The sequence below is a fragment of the Suricata suricatta genome, chromosome 8, assembly GCF_006229205.1.
Source record: "Suricata suricatta isolate VVHF042 chromosome 8, meerkat_22Aug2017_6uvM2_HiC, whole genome shotgun sequence".
Lineage (NCBI taxonomy): Eukaryota > Metazoa > Chordata > Mammalia > Carnivora > Herpestidae > Suricata > Suricata suricatta.
In genome coordinates this window covers 88,195,262-88,217,808 of record NC_043707.1, presented here as the reverse complement: position 1 = coordinate 88,217,808, position 22,547 = coordinate 88,195,262, and the positions used below count along the sequence as shown (strand labels likewise).

General features: G+C 34.8%; 1 protein-coding gene across 1 annotated transcript in view; it reads right to left on the bottom strand.

The window, feature by feature from the left end:
* The window catches only part of WDR78 (WD repeat domain 78), a 75,360-nt gene that overhangs the window by 34,364 nt on the left and 18,449 nt on the right, over positions 1 to 22,547 (bottom strand). The window contains 5 exon segments of the mRNA XM_029949560.1: positions 2,357 to 2,548; positions 6,169 to 6,321; positions 15,967 to 16,106; positions 19,770 to 19,926; positions 21,954 to 22,066. Of these exon segments, the coding sequence (XP_029805420.1) occupies positions 2,357 to 2,548; positions 6,169 to 6,321; positions 15,967 to 16,106; positions 19,770 to 19,926; positions 21,954 to 22,066 (755 nt within the window).

Sequence of the window (22,547 nt, the reverse complement as noted above, 5' to 3'; positions counted from 1 at the left end):
AAAAAAACACAAAAATGATCATAGCAGCTTTGTTCATAAAATTCTAAAACTGGAAACAGTCCAACTGTCAATCAACAGGTGAATGAATATACAAATAATTATGATATATTCAGAAAATGGAACAGTACTCAGAAAAAAAAGTGGACCACTTATCACAAATCATTCTTGATGAATCTTAAAAACATCATGTTGAATGAAAGAAGCCAGACACAAAAGAATACAAGTGACCCTTGAACAACACAAGTTTGAACTGTGTGGGTCCACTTACACGCAGATTTTTTTAAGAGTTGACAGCAAAAGCCACAAGGCATTTGTCAGGAACTGCCCACTCCAGTTTCCAAAGATAGAATGAAAGGCAACTAGCATAGAGGTAGCACTTGCTACATGAGTGCCTGAAGAGGTATGCTGAGGTTGTCAGCAAACTGGGGGTTTCAGGGCCAGGAAGGTGTATAGGTTGCCCTGTGTGAGGATAGGATGGTCAGGTGGGGTGCATCTAGGGCTAGCAGGCAGAAGGCTGAGTTAAAGTGGAAGAACACACCCAGAGAGCAGGGATGGCATTCTGCAGGGAGCCCCATGCCCCAGGGTGGCCAAAGCCTTAGTCCCCTCACAGGCCTGCTGCAGATTCCTCCCTGTGGTGGCCCCTGGCCTCATGGCCTCCTAGAGACCAGTATCCTCATGTTTGGCTGCAGCTAAAATGGCCACGTGCAAATGGTATACCTCGGGGCAAATAGGGCAGCTCTACTGTGTCTCTAGACTACTTTCACCACCATGGACCCACCCAGCTGCCACGACTGGCTGCAGAACTTTGTCATTCTGGGCCCAGGACTGCAGCCCCTGCCTCTGCCCCTGGCCCAGCCCAACATAGGTACAAAACTGTAAACATATTTTCTTTTCCTTAGGATTTTCTTAATAACATTTTCTTTTCTCTAGTTTATTTTATTTTAAGAATACAGTATATAATACACATCACATAAAAATGTGTGTTGACAGTTTATGCTATAAGTAAGGCTTCTGGTCAACAGTAATCTATTTGTGGTTAATTTTGGGGGGGAATCAAAATTTATACTTGGGAGTTTCGACTGTGCCAGGGTCATCACCCCTAAGCTGTGTCTTGTTCAAGGGTCAACTGTACTTACTATATGAGTGAGTCCATTCATATGATATACCAAAACAGTTAATCCATGGTGAGAGAAGTCAGATTCATGCCTTTTATGGGGGGTTAGGTTTAACTAGAAAATAGCACAAGGGAAATCTGAGGGACTGTAATTTATTATAGGCGATGGGAAGATACTGAAGGTTTCTTGAGAGTTAAATGCCATGTTCAAACCTGTGTATGGGATACATCTGCATACCAGGGTAGTAAAGTGAAAAGAGAATTGGAATGAGATCAGAGGCCTTGGTTGAATGCCTAGTTTTGTCATAGACTCTAAACTTAGAAAATTTCTATACTATTCATCTTCTTCATTCAAAAATCGAAGGGTTGAATTAATCTCTAAACTCTTTCAAAATATTCTGTGAACATATAAGGTGGCATTTGTAGCAACAAGAACAGAAAGAATGCCCCTGCAATGAAATTAGGGAGAGGTAATAAGCACCAGGACCTGGAAAGTGGCAGTGGCAGTGGAGAGGGGGTTTAAATATGAGAAAATAATTCAATGCAAGGGAAAGAGAGAAAAAATAGCCATGAAAGTTTTTTTAATTAAAAAACATTTTTTTTAATGTTTTATTTATTTTGGAGACAGAGAGAGACAGAGCCTGAGCAGGGAGGGGTAGAGAGAGAGGGAGACACAGAATTGGAAGCAGGCTCCAGGCTCTGAGCTAGCTGTCAGCACAGAGCCTGATGTGGGGCTCAAACCCACAAACTGTGAGATCATGACCTGAGCTGAAGTCGGAGGCCTAAGTGACTGAGTCACCCAGGCACCCCTTGAAGGTTTTAATCTAAAAGGCGATCTCCTTTTGTGAGCTCTGTAGTTTGAATTCTACTATTATTTGGATGTTTAATGCTAAAAGATACATAAATGTGTCTTTTGATAAGTGATAATCCAGTTTGGAAGTTACATTTAAAAATAATAGGGGCGCCTGGGTGGCTCAGTCGGTTGAGCGTCCAGCTTCGGCTCAGGTCATGATCTCACGGTTCGGTTCTTGGGTTCAAGCCCAGCGTTGGGCTCTGTGCTGACAGCTAGCTCAGAGCCTGGAGCCTGCTTCAGATTCTGTGTCTCCCTCTCTCTCTGACCCTCCCCTGCTCATGCTGTCTCTCTATGTCTCTCAAAAATAAATAAAAAAACAAACAAAAATAATAACATCATTCAATTCTTTTGATTATTTGAGCTTGTCTCAATGTGATTTTTAAAAATACCTTTTAAAATAGGAAGCTGGCGATAAGCTGCAAGTTTTGGTTGAAATATATTTTCCATTAGAACTCGTTCCATAAAAAATAAATCCTGATGAAATTTGTCAGATTTCAATATTGCCTCTGAGTGGTCTACATCATCATGGATTTTAGTCAAAATTACATTTTCTATATCCATTAAAGTACTAGCGTCACTATCTGTAAAATACAAACATGATGCAATGATAAAATAATTTAAACAGTATTAGACGATTCATGCATTCTAAGGATTTTTAAAATTATTATTTTGTCATTATTATTTGTTTTCCTCCAATATTCAACAACTTAAGTAAACATTTATTAAATATCTTTTATCTACCAAGCACATGGAAGATACACATATATGATCTCATTTTGGAATTCTCAACCATTCAAATATGCACTGTTTATCAGAAGGCAAGCAATGATAACCTCATAGGTAATATATATCTCTATACATTGTTCTTTAAATTGAAGTAAGATTATTAGTCTTCAGATGAAGTTCTGACTGGATTACTCTTTTATATAAATACCATACTATTGTGTTAATTTTTTATTGATGCTAAAACAAACTACCAAAAACTTAATGGGCTAAAACCATGCAAATTTATTATTTTAAAAGTTCAGCAACTTAGAGGTCTAACCCAGGTCTCACTGGGATGAAACCAAAAAGTTAAGAGAGTTATGTTTCTTTCTGGAGGCTCTGGAGAGCCTTATCTTTTTCAGCTTCTACAAGCCACCCCAAACCCTTCCTCCATCTTGAAAGACAACATCACTGCATCTCTCTGACGGTCTTCTGTCATTACATCTTTCTATGACCACAGCTCAGAACGGTCTCTACTTTTAAGTACCAATAGGATCAGATTGGGTTCCCTCCTTCTACTAACAGGAAGCACAACAAAGACTCTTGACCACATTTTCATTCTTTCTGCCTCCTGACCAACTCTGGTACATCTCTGTGTAGCCCAAAGCATAGATGCTCCTTCCTCTTGAGATTTGTGAGTATAACAGCTATCTTTTCAATGGCAATAGCGACCTCATCTGCTGGCTTTGCCATGCCTAAATAACAATAAAGTGCACATTTTAAAAAATATTGTCTCTTGGGGTGCCTGGGTGGCCTTGTCGGATAAGCATCCAACTCTTGATTTTGGCTCAGGTCATAATCTCATGTTTCGTGGGCTCAAACCCATGTTGGGCCTTGCATTATCAGTGTAGATTCTCTCTCTGTCTTTCTTTCTGCCCCTCCCCTGCTCATGCTGTCTCAAAAATAAATAAACATTAAACACTTTTTTTAAAAAATATGGTCTACAAGAAGCCCAATTTAAATGTAAAGACACAGATAGCCTAAAGAGATAGCACAATATATATTAACCCTAATCAAAAGAAGACAGAGTAGCTATATTAATTTCAGACAAAGTAGACTATAGAACAAGGAAAATTATCAGCTTTAAAGTGGAGCATTGCATAATAATAAAGAAACCAATTCTCCAAGAAGGCACAACAAGGCTAATCATTTACGCAGCAAAAAACTGAGATTACAAATCTGTAAGGCAAAAACTAATAAAATTGCAAGGAGCATTAGACATACAATTTTAATTGGAAACTTAACCCTTTTTTTTTTTTTAACAGAATACATGCTTTTCTCAAGTTCACTTGGAATGCTCACCAAGCTAGAACACATTCTAGGCCACAAAGCACACTTAAACAAATTTGAAAGAATAGAAATAATTTTTTTTTAATGCTCTCGGGCCACAATGGAGTTAAACTAGAATTTAATAACAGAAAGATAGCTGGATAATCCCAAAATATTTGGAAATTTAAAAAGCATACATGAATATAAATAGGTCAAAGAAGATGCTTCAAATAAAATTTTAAAAGTTTTAAGTATTTGGACTAAAACTAAAACTTCTCAAAATTTGTGAAATACAACAAAAATAATGCTTAGAGGGAAATTGATAGCATTGAATGCATATACTAAAAAGAAGAAAATCTAAAAACTCGTAATCTAAGCTTCCAGCTCAGGGCACTAGAGTAAAAAGAGCAACCTAAGCCTAAAGTAAGCAGGAAAAAAATATATATGAAAATTAAAGCATATATTAATAAAATTGAAAACCGGGTGTTTCATTATTGCTTTTTGCAACATACCCATATACACAAGAAATAAAAGACCCACAAATAGAAACATTTTTCTTTTAGGACCTTACACTTAGACTTTTTTTGTGTGTTAATTGCCTTAAAAGAGGTGGAATACATATATTCAATTCTGAAGTCCCAATGTAATCTTTCAGTCTGAGATTGATGTATTTCTTAGCAATTTTTGGCAGGAAAAATGTTCACTTCTAAAAGCCAAACTACTATATGGACATGAACATTTAAGCAACAAAAAATATTTCTTTAGTGATAACTAATAATTCATTCTTCCCCTCCATTGTTCTCTGGGAAAGTAAACTGGTCTTCATTGCAAACAACTTTCAGTAAAACATGGTTATAGTCTGTCATTTACATGACTGTAAATATAATTTTAAACATCAAAATAATATAGATGACATATTTAAAGTTTTTATTTTTTTAAATATTAAGCTTAAGTACAATGGTAGACCAAAGCATTAGGTGGCAAGTCCTGTAGATCTGAAGTCTCTGAAGGAAATGTAGTCAGTTATAAATAAAGTGATTATTTTCTGAAAATTATCTATTCTCTTTAAACTTGATTTCTCAAAAACACTTCCTGATGTATTATTTTTAAATATTACATTTGTCTTTGGGGTAAAAATGGGTAAGAATAGAAATATTTCAGTTTAACTCATGAAAATTTGCCAAAATTTTACTAAAACTTTCCAGGGTATAGTTATTCTGAAAAAATGACTACCTCTTACATGAGTGATATCATTTTATAAGAAAAATGATAAGCTCAGAATATGGAGAATTAAACTGTGTAACAACAAAAGAATCAGAAATGGAACTTAATAAATTTCTTATAACTGGACTTTGTAAAAATTCTCTCATATTACTAAGTACATTTGGAAAGTTAAAATTTTGTGTTGATTTTAATCAAGCATTTAATCTTAAAACTTAAAATAATAAAAGCTACAGTTGTCATGCAGAATTTCTCAACCATGGTAGTACTGACATTTTGGCCAGATAATTTCTTGTTGTTGGGGCTGTTCTGTGCACTGAAGGATTTTTGGTAGTATCCTTAACATCGAACCAAAAGATGTCCCCATAGTCATGACAACCAAAAAGATCTCCAGATATTGCCAAATATCCCCTGGGGAGGTAAAATCATCCCCAATTGAAAGCCACAGTTGTTAATATAGCTCCATTTTAAGTTGTCACACAGGTAGCATACACTGTTTTTCTTATAAACTGTACAGCCTAATAAAGAAAAGAAGAGAGAAAATTATGGAACTCACATGTCCTCACATATATGAAAGAGAGCTTAAGAGTAAGTAAGCAACAGAGGAAGGAAATCTTTGAAACTCTTGATGGATATCCAAGAAAAATTAATTTTTTTAGTTCAGAGTCCAAGATGATGTGAAAGATTAACAATGCTATTTCTGAGGAGAAGTTTTAGTTTTCATGTTCCTCCAGAATTGAAGCACTATGACTGCTAAGAGAGAAATTACTTACAACGGCGTGTGAAAACATTCCTTTTTAAAAACCGAGATGGAGCTTGCCGAGGCAGCACGTATGGTAATGTTTGAATGATATAGACAAGATTCACGTGGCTCTCGTGCAAAGATGGCATGCACATTCGTGAAACATTCCATTTAAAAAAAAAACTGAAATAAATGAGATCTTACTTTTTTCTGTAGTACTCCCTGGCACTTCTTGCTCTTGATCTTTAGAAGGTACATTTGCTTTACCACTTGAATCAAGTATAGACTTTGCTGGTAAAGGTGAAAGCTCCATAGCATTATAAGAATCATACAAATCCCAAGCAGTGGACATTACACCTAAATAAAGCAACAGAAAGGTAAAAATTATCTTAAACCAAGTTCTAATAGTTGAGCTTCTACATAACTAGTTATCAAAAAATCTCTCCATGTTTTAATGATAACTCCAAGTTATCCTCACCATCAATTTTGATCCTCTCACCTGTTTCCCCTCCATCCCAAGATGATACAGCATAATCCCATCAGTCTGTCACTATAGGTCTTGCTTGACATGGACCTGGACAACCATGTTACAATAAGGATTTAATGTTCCTTTACTTATGGTTAATATGTTTGTATTCTATAGAACTTTGAATTTATAATAATATAGTTCCACTTTTAGCACATAACATCCCCTATATACTTACAGGAAAAGATTATACTTGCTGGGAAAAATGTAGATTCTGTTCTCAAGAAATTCGTAAGGTAACACAGTTATTATCTTCTTTTTAAAAATTTTTGTTTACATTATATTTGTTCATTTGAGCAAATATGACGTCTCCAAACAAAAATTGGCAATGTTACTTATTTCCAAATTAAAAACAATATATTCCACTCCTTTCAGTATTGATATAACAAAGAAAGGCTCATGTGGCAATTATTTTATCAGTGACCATATTCCTACAGGCTAAACTTGCTAAATTTTTAAGGTACAGCGATTTAATAAAGAATTATTTTCCCTAAAAATCAAAACAAGATCTGGATATAATAATGCAACTACCTCATTGTTAGAACTTTTATTTTCATGATATAAAATGAAGGAGCTCTGGTATTTCATAATGTTTTCAACTAGCAAGAATGTTAACTCAAATTTCATAGTAACATTTATATTTTATTAAACTTAGTTATATTTAACAAAGTTATACCCAAAATACCTAGTTTATTTTGCTGAACTGAAAATGATACAACTTCCATGTTCATAAAGTAAAAGACCATAGAAGGAGCTTATGTCTTTGACTGTTGAACTACTTAAACTTCTTTTTCTTCCTTTAACTGAAAGTTTAGGAACTTGAGTAAATAGGAACATATTGTCATGTGATCACTAATAATTGCTACATAAAAGGTACATGCTATTAAAGACCAACGTAAAATGTTAGAGTGGTATAAAGTTTTTTCTTGTTTGAAGATAACAAATAACATGGGTAATTTGAGTTTGGGTACCATCATGACATTTGTACATTTGAATAAATTAACCTAAGAAATAAAAATATGAAAGAATGGACAAAAACTCCTGGAACTAATAAGTGATTATAGAAAAGCTGCAGGATACAAAATTAATATACTAAAGCCAATAAAAAATTCCTTTCCTAAATGCTGGCAATGAACAAGTGGAATTTGAAATTTGAAACAATACAATTCACATTAATGTCCCAGATATGAAATAGTTAGGCATAACTCTAACAAATATGTACAAAATCTATAGGAGGAAAACTACAAAATTTTTATGAACAAAATTAAAGAAGGACTAAATAAATGGAGAGACCTTCCATGTTTATGGTTAGGAAGACTCAATATTGTCAAAATGTCAGTTATTCCCAAATTGATTTATAGATCAATGCAATCTCAATCAAAATTCCAGCAAGTTATTTTGTGAATATTAACAAGCTGATTCTTAATACAGAGACAAATGACTCAAGATAGCCAATACAATGTTGAAGAAGAACAACAAAGTTGGAGGATTAATGCTACCAAACTTGAAAAACTACTATAAATCTATAGTAATCAAGACAATGTGATATTAGTGAACAAATAAACAAATATTTCAATGGAATAGAGTCCAGAAACAGACCCACATCAGTCTTTGACAAAGAAGCAAGAAAATGGAAAAAGATAAGTTCTTTTCAACAAATGGTTCTGGAATAACATGAAAATGACCACCACATGCAATAGATAAATTTAGACACAGATCTTATATTCCTCACAAAAATTAACTCAAACTTGATTTTAGACCTAAAAGTAAAAAGTGAAGCTATAAAAATTCTAGGTGGTAACATAGGAGAAAATCTAGATGACCTTGGGTGTGGTGATGACTTTTTAGATATGACATCAAAGGCATGACCATTAAAGCAAAAACTGATGAGCTGAACTTTATCAAAATGAAAAATGTCTGTTCCATGAAAGGCAATGTCAGAGAAACAAGATCAACCACATACTGGAAGAAAACATTGCAAAGATACATCTGATAAAGTACAATTGTCTGAAATCTACACATATTCCTTAAAACTCAACCAGAAGAAAAAATAACAGACTTCAGATAGCTGTGAAATTAGGTGATTAACTAGTTGTTACTTAACCTACTAATTTCTGTATAAGTCTAATTACATGAAATAGAAGTTGGGGTTTTGATTTTTTACTTTGCTTTTCTGTTTGGAGTGTCATTGTAACTACTGTATTGTAAATGATGGAAAATAATTGCATATGTTAAAAAAAATAGTGTTATAAAAAATAAAATAAATCAAAATTTTCCATATAAAAAAATAAATAAAATAAAATAAAATGGTCCAAGGAGTTAACAGATACCCCACCAAAACAGATGGCAAATACTATATTTGCTCCACATCATACACCATTGTAGAAATACAAATTAGAACAACAATGAGATACCACCGTACACATATTAAAATGGTCAAAATCTGGAACACTAACAACACAAAATGCTGGTGAGGACATGGAGCAACAGGAACCCTCTATCATTGCTGATAGGAATGCAAAATGGTACAACCACTTTGGAAGAAACTTTGGCTGTCCCTGAAACAACTACTTTATGATTCAGCAATGATGTTCCTTGGTATTTACCCAAAGAAGCTGAAAGTTTATGTCTACACAAAAACCTGCACACAGATGTTTATATCATCTTTATTGATAATTGCCAAAACTTGGAAGCAATCAAGATACCTTCAGTAGGTGAATAAATTGTGGTACATCCAAGTAATGGATGAGTTTAAGTCTGACTACTTATGTTCTAGGAGTCTTCTACAAGGGAGGAGAGGACTTCAGAGAAGTCCCCTTGTGTACAGGGTCATTTAATAGCACTGTTTTGGGTTAAGTACCCATGTAGTAAGCTGTGTCTATTGTTACCCAGTCCTCTCCAGAGAGCAACTTCTGACATCTTTTAGAGTAGCAGAGAGAAATTTGCTCAGAGCACATATCTGTTCTTGATTCATTTTTGTGACTGAATAATATCTCATTGAATGTATTTACACATTATGTTTATCCATTCATTTATGGACCTTTTTGTTGTTTCCACTTTTTGATTATGATAAATACTGTGGCTATGAGTGTGTCTGAACCACTATTTGAGTACCTGTTTTCAATTCTCTGGGATATGTATTAGAAATGGAATTGCTGGGTCATATGATAGCTCTGTTTAATTGTTTGAAGAAATACAAAACTTTTTCATGGCAGCTGCACCATTTTAAATTCCACCAGCAGAGAATGATGACTCTAATTTCTCAACATCTTTATCAATACTTGCTATATTCCATTTTTAATCACAGCCATCTTAATAGGTAAGGAATGGTAACTTGTGGTTTTGATTTTGATTACTGATGTTGAACATTTTTCATGTGCTTGTTGACAATGTGTATATATTGTGTGGAGAAATGTCTATTTAGGTTCTATGCCCATTTTTTAATCGGGTTGCTTGTCTTTTTGTTCTTGGATTATAGGTATTCCTTATATATTCTGGATAGTAGAACTTTATGAGAGATAGGGTTGCGAACATTTCCTCCCATTATGTAGGTTGTCCCTTCACTTTTTTGATAATGTTCTTTTTTTTTCCTTTGTTCTTTGTTTTTAATGTAATATCTTGTCAATGGACAAGAATCCATTGTCAAAGCAAAGGGTAAAAATATTTACCTCAGTATTTTCTTCTAAGAGTTTTATCATTTTAGCTCTTACATTTAAGTCACTGATCTATGGTATAAAGTATGAGGTGCAAGTACAACTTCATCCTTTTGCACGTGACTAGCCAGTTATTCCAGCACTATTTGTTGAAAAGACTGTTTTTCCTCCACTTAATGGTCTTGGTGCCTTTATCAAAAATCAGTTGACCATATATATCTTTCTGAGCCTCTATTCTATTCTTTTGGTCTATATACCTATTTTTATGCCAGTACAATCCAATTTTTATCATTATAACTTTATAGCAAGTTATCAAATCAGGAAATGTAAAAAGAACTTTGTTCTTTTAAGATTTTTTTTGGCAATTTGGGGAGTTCTTTGATATCCATATACATTTTAGAATGACTTATTTTTCTATTTCTGCAAAACATCTTAGGGTGTTTTAATACATATTGAGTTGAATCTGTAGATTGCTTTGAATAGAATATAAATCTTAACAACATAACATTAATCAAACTATAAACACAGGATGTCTTTTCACTTTAATTTCTTTCAGCACTGTTTTGCAGTTATCAGTATACAAGTCCTTCTCCTCTTTGGTTAGATTTGTTCCTAGGTATTTTATTATTTTAGATGCTATTTTAAGTGAAATTATTTTCTTAATTTCCTTTTCAAAATGTTCATTGGTAGTGTATAAAAATACAATTGAATTTTGTATTGATTTTTTATTCTGAAACTGAATTTATTAACTCTAATATTTTTTGTGTGACTTCTTTAGGATTTTCTGTACTTAAGTTCATGTCACCTATGAATAAAGATAGTTTTATTTATTCGTTTCCAATTTAATGTCTTTATTTTTTTTCTTGCCTAGTTGCTTACACTAGCACTTCCAGTGTAGTGCTGAATAGAAATTGAGAAAGCAGGAATCCTTCTTGTTCTTGATTTTACTGGGAAAGCTGTCAGGTTTTGCCATTGGGTATAATACTAACTGTGGGTTTTTTATAAAAGCCATTTGGCAGATTGGGGAAGTTCTCTTCTATTTTCAATTTGTTGGGTATTTTTATCATAAGACTATGTTAGATTTAGTCAAATAATTTTTCTGCACAAATTGAGGCAAGCATGTGAGGTTTTTTCCTTCATTCTATTAATGTATATTACATTGTATTCAACATTATATATGTTGAATCATATACATATATTCTATATATATTCTAACTACATATTCTATATATTTTTTTTATTGAATTGTCCATGTATCATTGGGATAAGCCCACTTTAGCAACTTTATATAAAGGCTACTGTGTCTGCTATTCGTAAAGCCATCTCAGCTTTCTTTAGTTACTATTTACATCCTTTCACTTTACATATTTTTGTCTATGGATCTAAAGTGAGTCTCTTGTATATCAGATAAAGGGCTAGTATCTAAAATCTACAAGGAACTCATCAAACTCCACACCTGAAAAACAAATAATCCAGTGAAGAAATGGGCAGAAGACCTGAACAGACACTTCTCCAAAGAGGACATCCAGATGGCCAACAGGCACATGAAACGATGCTCAGCATCACTCATCATCAGGGAAATATAAATCAAAACCACACTGAGATACCACCTCACACTGGTTAGAGTGGCTAAATGAACAAAAAAGGAGACCATGGATGCTGGTGAGGATGTAGAGAAACGGACACCCTCCTACACTGTTGGTGGGAATGTAAACTGGTGCAGCCACTCTGGAAAACAGTGTGTAGGTTCCTCAAAAAACCAGCAACAGAACTCCCCGATGACCCAGCAATAGCACTGCTAGGGATTTACCCAAAAGATACAGAAGTGCTGATGCATAGGGGCACATGTACCCCAGTGTTCATAGCAGCACTTTTAATAATTGCCAAATCATGGAAAGAGCCTAAATGTCCATCAAATGACGAATGGATCAAGAAGATGTGGTTTATATATACAATGGAATACTACATGTCAATGAGAAAGAATGAAATCTGTCCATTCATGGCACCATGGATGGAACTCCAGGGTGTCATGCTAAGTGAAATAAGTGAGGCAGAGAAGGACAGATACCATATGTTTTCATTCATAAGCGGAACAGGAGAAACTTAACAGATGATCATGGGGGAGGGGAAGTGGGGAAATAGTTTGGGAGAGGGAAGGAGGCAAATCATGAGAGACTCTTGAATACTGAGAGCAAAATGAGGGCTGAAGGGGGAGGGGAAAAGAGGAAGAGGGGTAATGAGCATGGAGGAGGGCAATTGTGGGGATGAGCACTGAGTGTTTTATGGAAACCAACTTGACAATAAATTATTTTTAAAAAGTAAAGAGAGTCTACTGTAAGATAGCATATACTTGGATCATGTTTAGTTTTTGTTTTGTAACCCATCCTAATAATATCTGTCTTTTAATTGGAGAATTTAATCTAATTTGTTTAAAATAATTACTATCCAGAACAGACTTGTGCCATATTTTGTCTTCTTTATGTCTTATGTATTTGTTCCTCAATTCTTTCATTATTGCCTTCTATTGTGTTTACTTGATTTCTTTAATGGTGTTCTGCTTTTATTCCTATCTAATTTTCTTTTTGTAATTTTTGAGTTATTTTCTTGGTGGTTTCCTTATAGATTACAATTAATTTCATAAAATTTTAACCATCTACTTTGAATTAATACTACCTTACTTCTTTTCCCTCCCACACAGGTTTTTTTTAAATTTTTTTAAATGTTTTATTTATTTTTGATACAGAGAGAGACAGATCATGAGATGGGGAGGGGCAGAGGAGAAGGAGACACAGAACTGGAAGCTGGCTCCAGGCTCTGAGCTAGCTGTCAGCACAGAGCCCGACGCGGGGCTCGAACCCACGAACGTGAGATCTGACCTGAGCCAAAGTCGGAGACTTAATCAACTGAGCCACTCAGGCGCCCCAATACTACCTTACTTCAATAGAATACAAGAACTCCTATACAGCTACCTCACACTCACTTTGTGTTGATGTCACAAATTACATCTTTATATACTGTGTGTCCATTAATATAGATTTATAATTATTTTATGCATTTTTTTTCTCTTATAGTTTATAGTCAAGTTGGTTTCCCACTGATATGGCATCCCATGACTTCTGGTCTCCATGGTTTCTGCTGAAAATTGGGTGTAATCTTATTGAGGATCCAATATACATGAGTCACTTTTCTTTTGCTGTTTCAAGATTCTCTTTCAACACTTAATTATAATGTGCCTGAGTGTGGATCTCTTTGTTTATCCTTTTGGGAGTTTGTTGGGCTTCTCAGATATGCAGATTCATGATTTTTATCTCCCATCCAAGTACTAACCAGGCCCAAACCTGCTTAGCTTCCGTGATCAGACGAGACCAGGCGCATTTAGGGTTGTATGGCTGTAGACCATGACTTTTATTTAATTTGGAAAGTTCCTTGGCCATTATTTCTCCAAATAATAATTTTTGTTTCCCTTTATCTCTTTTTTCTCCTATCATTCTGAAATTCCCTATGTATGTTGGTATGTTTGGTGGAGCCGCATAGGTCCTTCAGGCTGTGTTCATTTTTCTTTATTCTTTTTTTCTTTCTTCTCCTCAGACTAGATCATTTTAATTGATGTGTCTGTAAGAATTACAGATTCTTTCTTCTGTCTGCTCAAATCTGCCACTGATAACTCTAGTGAGTTTTTCCATTTCAGTTATTGTACTTTTAATCTCCAGAATTTATATTTGGTTTCCTTTTATAATTCCTGTCCCTTTATTCATATTCTTTTTCTTTTTTCATACACCACTCTAGTTTGCTTTAGCTCTTTGCCTATAGTTTCTTTTAGCTTTATCAGAATGTTTACTACAATTGATCTAAAGTCTTTGGCTAATAAATATAATGTCTGTACTTCCACAGGGAGAGTTTCAGTTAATTTATTCTTCAAATGGGTCATAATTTCTTATTTCTTTCTATCCTTCATAATTTTTTTGAGAACTGAACATTTTGAATTCCATAATGTGGTAATTCTGGATATCAGATTCTTCTTGCTCCTTGGAGTTTGTTCTTGTAGTTTGCTATGAATACTCATTGTTTGCTTAGGGATGTTTCTAAACAATTTTTATAAAGTCTGTAGTCTTTGTCATGTAACATCTCAGAAGCTTTTGGTCAGCAAGTGTTATGACAGAGATCTTCCTGAATACCTGAATCCTTCCCCCTTACCCCACCAGTCCACCAGAACAAAACAAGGCAGAAAAGAAAACGAAAGGAACAAACAAAGGAGATAAAAACGTCTCAGGTCTTTGTAGACTGGGTCAGTGTTAAGGTATTCCTTTAATGCTTAACCAGCCTGTTTACATCTATGCCTTAGCCTTCACTTCCTGCTTGTACTCAGCCTGAGGCCAGCCAGAGGGGAAAGCTTGGGATCTTTTCAAATTCTTCCTGAGCACGCATCCTGCCCTAGGCAAGCACATGACTTTCTAAATTTCCTGGTATATATAACCCTTTTTAAAAAAAATTTTTTTTAACACTTATTTATTTTGAGAGACAGAGAGAGCATAAGGAGGTGGAGGGGTAGAGAGAGAGGGAGACACAGAATCCAGCACAGAGCCTGAGGCAGGGCCCTGAAACCACAGACCATGATATCTTAACCTGAGCTGAATTCCCACGCTTAACCAACTAAGCCACCCAGGCACCCCTACAAACCTTTTTCAATATCTTAATTTCCCAAAGAAACTCCCTCCCTAGCTTTTTCTCTCAGTCTCTCAGTGTGTTTCTTATTTGACTCCATTGTATTCTTTTGCCTCTAAGAGAGATGAGTTGTTCATTTATTTTGCAATATTTGTGGAGAAATATGCACAGTGTTTTACCACCTGAGAGTTCTGAGTTAAAAAAAAAAAAAAAAAGAAGACAAGTACTCTGGATCAGTCCTTCAGGTATTCCCAGGCAGGTTAAAACAGAGAGGCCAAATCCTTTGAGAATAAGGTCTGCTCTGCTCCCTCTGGAACCAGAGGCCAGAGTCTCAAAGTGGGAAGGCAGGCTGCTGCCTTTAAGACCATCACCCCACTGGGAAGGGGAGGAGGGCAAGAGTGAGTAAGGATGCCACAAAACTTTCCTATTAATTATAAGTTGCCCTTCGCTTGATTTAGGATTTGCTTAGTTGTTTTATTTTAATCTTTTCAAAGAATTAGCTTATAGTTTTACTGATTAACAAAAGCCATTAAAATTAATGGCTTTCTTCTAATTACCTTTCTGGCCCTACCTCACAGATTTTTTGGCTATGCAGGGTTATGAATTATGAACACTGAAAGACATTAAGTGTAGGAAAGGGCACAGGTTCTAGAACCAGACTGTCTGAGGGTATTACTGCGTCCCATACTAGCTGAGTGAAGTTGGCCAAGTTAGCTAACTTCTCTTTGCTTGTTTCTGCCTCTAAAAATGGAGAGTAACAATAGTACCTACCTCATAGTGTTGTTATGAGAATTAAGCCAGTTAATAAATGTGGAAGGCCTAGAATAGTGTCTGCCACATTCTCAATGTTATTAGCTATGGTTGTGGATTCAGTTTCCTTAAATGTTTCATAAACATTTGAAGAGTACAAAATTCTGTAATAGAGTTTCTATAAATATCAAAATTACAATTATGTTATCTAAACCATCTATATTTATATTAATTACTCACTATTTGTCATGTTCTAAAAGTTGTAGATTACAGGACCTAGCTACTATTGTGACTTGGCCAAAGTATTTCTATCTTTGCTTTATATGTTTCAGCATTTATTTGTTAACTGACAGGCTCAAAGAATGTATATTAAAATATGCCCTTTGTCAAGCAGAATAAAATATAAATTACCTTTGTCTTCTTTTAGGATTCTGTCACACTGAACATCTTTATTCTTTGGTGCTCCATTGATAGTCTGCATCATCCTTTCAACATATAAGTCATTGCCTAATCTATTTCTACAAAGAGTTTCATAATTCTTGTTTCTCCACCTATAAAAAATAAAGTATATTCATCTCATTAATCAAAATTCTCTCTTTATATTATGCTTTCTCTTTAAAATTACTTTCTCTAATGTGGATTTCACCAAACGTGAAGTGAGAGTTCAAAAAACTCCTTAGGAAAAGACTGCACTTCGGGCACCTGGGTGAGTCATCCCATCCAACCTCAGTTCAGGTCATGATCTCACAGTTTATGGGTTCGAGCCCCATGTCAGGCTCTGTGCTGACAATCCAGAGACTGGAGCCTGCTTCAAATTCTGCATCTCTCTTTCTTTCTGCTCTTCCCCCACATGGCTCTGTCTTTGTCTCTCTCTCAAAAATAACTAAACCTTACAAGTAAGGAGAAGAAAAGACAAGACAGCTCTAAACTACCTCCAAAGGACTCTACTTACTATACCTCCCAGCATTCCTACTACTTTCAGTGCCCCCCAACGATATGCTAACACTATCTACACACAGGTTTTATGAACTTTGCTATAAACACTGAAAGCTATCAATTTCCCTCACAGTACTACATTTGTGTCATCCTGTAGGTATGTGTTATTTTAATAATTATTTACTTCTGAGTATTTCTTAAATTCCAATTATGATTTCTTCTTTGGTTCATGAGGAATTTAGAAAACATGCTTTTTAATCTCCAAATGTGTATCTGAATGTGTGCCTGTGTTTTAATTAAGATTTATGTTATTAATTATTAACTTAATTCCATTTTTGGTCAGAGAATTTCATTTGTATGATATTATTTCTTTGAAATTTTTGAAACCTAGCTTCATGGTCTTGTGTGTGGATGATTTTTATACATATTCAGTGTGTGCTTGAAAAGAGTGTGTATACTTGAATGCCGAGTTTTATATGTGATCATTAAATTAAGTCTTTGTTTCAAATTTTCTATATCTATGTGGATTTTTTATCTGGTTGACATACAGTACTTAAGAGAGGCAAGTTTAACACTCCTCCTTAAATAGGATACTTACCAAGTTTCTAATTTTTGCTTCCTATCTGTTGAGGTTATTTTACTAGGAATAGTTCAAGATTAAAATTATTATTCCTTCCTATCATTATGAAGTGACTTTCTTTGTCCTTAGAAATGCTGTTGGTTTAATTATTTCTCTGTAGATGATTTTTTTTTCTGTTTTTCTTCTGTCTTTAAAATCTTCTTTTGGGGGTGCCTGGGTGGCTCAGTCAGTTATGCACCCAACTTCAGCTCAGGTCATGATATTACGGTTTGGAGGTTTGAGCCCCGCATCAAGCTCCCTGCTGGCAGCACGGAGCCTCAATCTTCTGGCATTCTCTTACTTTAGAATCTCAACCTAGAACACTCTTTTCATTTTTCACCAATTTTCTGCTTGTCACTCAAATATCTTAAATGTGATTTATTTAATTTTATAAAGGCCCTGCAAGTTTTAACAAAAAATATTTTTTAATCTTCTTTTAATATTTGGTGTTCTGGAGTATCAGTATAATGCACTGAGTCCATTTCTTTTTGTGGATTTCTTTTTATTTATTAGTTTCTGTAAAACGGTGTCTTTTATTAGCTTGGGAACATCCTTACTCGCTCTCTCGGAATAGTCCGTCTCCTCCACGCTTTGAATTTTGATCTTTTGGAACTACCAGATGCATGTTAGACATTTATTCTACTGTCAATTTCTTTTTTTAACTTTTCTTTCACACTGTATATCACATTTCTCTCTCCAAGGTTTATTTTGTATAATTTATCCAGATCTATGTTTCAAATGATTAAATTTCATTTAAATGTAATGTTTATTTTTTAACTTCTACAATTATATAAACATACTTTATTTTAAAGTTTTTAGATGTTTTTGCAAATATCAGTCATCATTTTGATAGCTTCTTGATGTTAGTGAGGTGCTAACACTATCTTTTATTTAAACATCTCACATATATTTTATATTCTGTATCTCATAAGAGTCCTAATAATATCTCATTATCCATAGTCCTCAGGGTGTAGATCTATGGTTTGTTATTTCTTTTAATTCTCATTCATAGTGGTCTTTTTATTAGTTTTGTGTATTTTTACCAAAGAGGCAATCTAAGAGCCTAAATGGGATATGCTTTCCTTCAGAGAAAATTCATGCTTGCTTATGATAATAGCTATGAAACCTGGGATCACATGAGATAACTGAAATCCTTTTAAGAATTTTGCTTAATACAAAAATCTCTCTTTTAGTTCTCTCAATTTGTGGGGGTCCAAGACCGACTGGATTCTAGATCCATGTGCTAATTTTAACATTTTCTTCTAGCATCTCTCCATCTCGAATTTCAGATCACCTATCTGTCCATTTGTTATTTGCTCCTTTCTTTTTACAGGTGTTAAGAGCTTTCCCTTATGTCTTAAGAATTTCAAAGTGTATTATTCAGAATCTACTTGTACTATATTTTGTAGTCCAAACAACTCTAGGATATTTTATATTTGGGTAAGAATAATATCCTAAAAATATTTTAATGATGGATTTTGTAATACTATTAATCATATTCAAATTATATTTGAGTCTAAATAATCTGGATAACTATATTAATAATTTATATATTTTTTTAGTTTTGAGAAAGAAAGCATAAGCACAGGAGAGGGGCAGAGGAAAAGAGAGGAAGAGAGGGAGAGGGAGAGGGAGAGAATCTCAAGGCGGCTTCAGACCCAGCACCTGGGATCACAACCCAAGCTGAAATCAAAAGTTGGACACTCAACTGACTGAGCCACCCAGGCCCCCAATCATCTATTTATAGTACCTAAATTAATTTCAGACAGAACAGACTTCAGAGCAAGGCAAATGATCAGAGATATCGAGGGGCATTACATAATGATAAAGGGGTCAATTCTCCCAAAAAGGCATAACAATCCTTAATGTGTACATGTCTAATGGCAGAGCTTTAAAATAAATGAGGCAAAAACTAATGATCTATTTAAATTCATTAATAAGGAGATATAGAAAATCTGCTCTAGTATAGTAAATTCAGTTATTTTCCAAAAACATATTTTTACTTAAGTTTTGAATATAAAAATGTCAGGCCTTTCTTTTTATTTTTTTTATTTTTATTTTTATAAAATGTTTTATTTATGTATTTTGAGGGAGAGAAAGAGAGGGAGAGCATGACTGAAGGAGGGGCAGAGAGAGAGAGAGAGAGAGAGAGAGTGATACAGAATGCCAAGCAGGCGCCACACTATCAGTGCAGAGTCCCATGGGAGGCTTGATCCTAGGAACCGTGAAATCATGACCAGAGCCAAAGTCAAGAGTCAATTGCTTAACCTACTCAGTCACCCAGGAGCCCCAGTCCTTTCTTTTTAAACTAGAAATAGCTTATATATGCATTAAAAAATCATTAAAATCTATATTGAGACTTGGAAGCTTCCTTTATTTATTTTATTATTTGACTTAGTAGTTTACCCACTTTTTAAAGAATATGGTAAGCCTATGGTCTAGAAAAAAAGCACATATGACATAAATAGTTTTTAAAAAAAACCTATAAATGCTTCTCATATCATTTCACAGGGCACATATGTAACTTCATATATAACTTCACCAAGGACATATGCCACCAGTATTTACCCAGGAATCCCCCAAAACAGAAACAAGTTTAGGAACCCCTCACTTAGCATTTACATTACAGAAGCAATATAGACAATTGAGCCATACATACCTTACTTTCTCAGCTTCTTCAGATTCTATAGAAACCATGACTGTTGGCAGGTTTAAAAAGCACAGTGTTTCCGTCTCTGTGAGTATTATCTCTATAGTCTTCTCTAGGTCTTCTTTGGTTACAATTTTTTCAGGTGTTGCCCTTACAACTTGTAAATCTAAAATACATGACTTAATAAAAATCATTTACTAATTGCTAATTATTATTTTACCAAAATATCATGATGGGTCATACACTGCAGGTGGCTTTATGTGGTCAAAGGACAGACTATATTGGAGATGCATTCAATCCCTTCAGAGGGATTCAATCCCTCTGAGGCTAAGGAAAATTACAATAATAATCCAATGCTCCTTGTCTATCTCTGAGAGGATGATATTCCCTCCTGCAGCAGACACTGCTGATTGCCAAGTTTTCATTGCTAAGGCTTTCTCCCTTCCCTTGCCTCTTTCCATGAAGAAAAGAGATTTAGATTTCCTAGCCTCTCTTGAAGCTAGTGGTCACCATGTGACAGAGTTCTGGCCAATGAGATAACAGCAGAAATATATAGGAAAGAAGAAGGCTCCTGGGAAACCTTTTACTTTCCTGATAAATAAAAGTGATATGACTGAAGCTACTGCCTTTCTCCTTCGTTCTGCCTTTAATGTGAATATAATACCCAGAGTTAAGGCAGAGATTTTGAGACCATGAAGCAAGAGGGAAGAAGAAAAGGCTTAAGGAAAGAGAAAGCAGAGCCACCAAATCCAGAGTCTGACAGTTAAGCCACAAGATCCAATCCAAAAGCTCTCTACCTTTTAAGTTCTCTTAATGTGAGAAAAATTAGTGATTATTTAAGCTAATGGTAGTTGGATAGTTGGGTATTACTTTTTGTCAGAAGTATTTCTGTTACATTTCTTAACACCAATGCGTCTATGAAGCCCTTTTCCAACCCTATAAATATTTTCATTAACCCTTCGTTATCATGTCAGAGGAAGAGGCATCCTTACTGCACTCCAAGGCAAACTTTCCTCAAGAAGGTACCCATTTCATCCAGCATTTTTGATCATCCATTATTTCCCATTTTTTACCTTTATTTCATAATCCTTTATCTCATGTTTTATGTTCTGCTTGGAAGGAGTCACTCTTATTTGTCCTCCTGACAAATTACTAATCATCTTTAAAACCTTGATTCAAAAGTCAATAATTTTCTCTGGATTTCTTTTTCTTTTTTTTCCACCTCAAAGGTGTTAATCTTTCCTTTCAAAGTGCTCCCATCACATTCTGCATATATCCTACTATGGCACTGGTCACAGTGTAACAGAATGATGCGTCTCCTGAGTTAGAAGCAGAGCACTTCTAAAATTTTTTTAATGTTTATTTATTTTTGAGAGAGAGAGAGAGAGAGAGCATGAGTGAGCGCTCAAACAGGGGAGGGGCAGAGAGAGAGGGAGATGCAGAATCTGAAGCCGGCTCCAGGCTCCAAGCTGTCAGCACAGAGCCTGACATGGAGCTCTAACTCTTGAACTGTGAGATCATGACCTGAGCTAAAGTCAGAGGCTTAACCAACTGAGCCACGCAGGTGCCCCAGAAGAAAAGCACTTCTTTTTTTTTTTTATTAATTTTTTAAAAATTTACACCCAAATTAGTTAGCATATAGTGCAACAATGATTTCAAGAGTAGTTTCCTTTAATGGTCCTTACCCATTTAGCCCATGTCCTCTCCCACAACCCCTCCAGTAACTATTTACCCTCCATATTTAAGAGTTTATGTTTTTGTCCCCCTCATTGTTTTTATATTATTTTTCCTTCCCCTCCCTTATGCTCATCTGTTTTGTATCTTAAAGTCCTCGTGTGAGTGAAGTCACGATATTTTTCTTTCTCTGACTAATTTCACTTAGCGTGATACTCTCTAGTTCCATCCATGTAGTTGCAAATGGCAAGATTTCACTCTTTTTAGTTGCTGAGTAATACTCCATTGTATAGAATACTATATGTTGTAGAAGCAAAGCACTTCTAAAACAGAGCCTGTGATTCCTGGAAGAGACTCACCTTGGGAACATTAATACTACCCTGATAATCCTCATGTAGCTACCTTTCTGGCCAGCATTTAGAAATCATTACCATAGTTCTTTTATTTCAAGTGCCTGACAAATAATAAACATAAGAAATAAAGGACTGTTACTGGAATAAATGGTCATATTTTCATTACCTGTAAAACTAGTCAATTTTTCTCGTTTATAGGATGGTTCTTCCAGGTCTTCTGCTAGTGATTCAATAGTAGATATACTTGACTTAGAAGCTGTACTGCTTCCTAAAACTGACCTTTAATAATGAAAAACAAAATTATTCATTTATTTAGGTGTTCTTATGAGTAATTAAATCCATGAACAAGAACATTATCACACTGAGAAATCAAATATCCTATCATCACATAAGAAAAATTGATAAAAAGTAAACTGCTTCTTTAAACATCAAGCTAATTTGTAGTTTTCTCAAGTAAAAAGTCATTATTTTAAAAAGTCATTATAAATATATTTTAGGGATAAAACATGCCAAAACTATGGCCAAAGTCTTCTGATGGATTCCCAATATATTGAGAATAAAAAGCTAAAATACAGCATATTTGTCCAGTCTCTCCATCTTCACGTATCACACTTCCCCCCACCCTACCCTCTTCTTTAAGTTCCTCAATCTTCTGGCATTCTCTTACTTTAGAATCTCAACCTAGAACACTCTTTTCATTTTTTCACCAATTTTCTGCTTGTCACTCAAATCTCATCTTAAATGTGATTTATTTAATTTT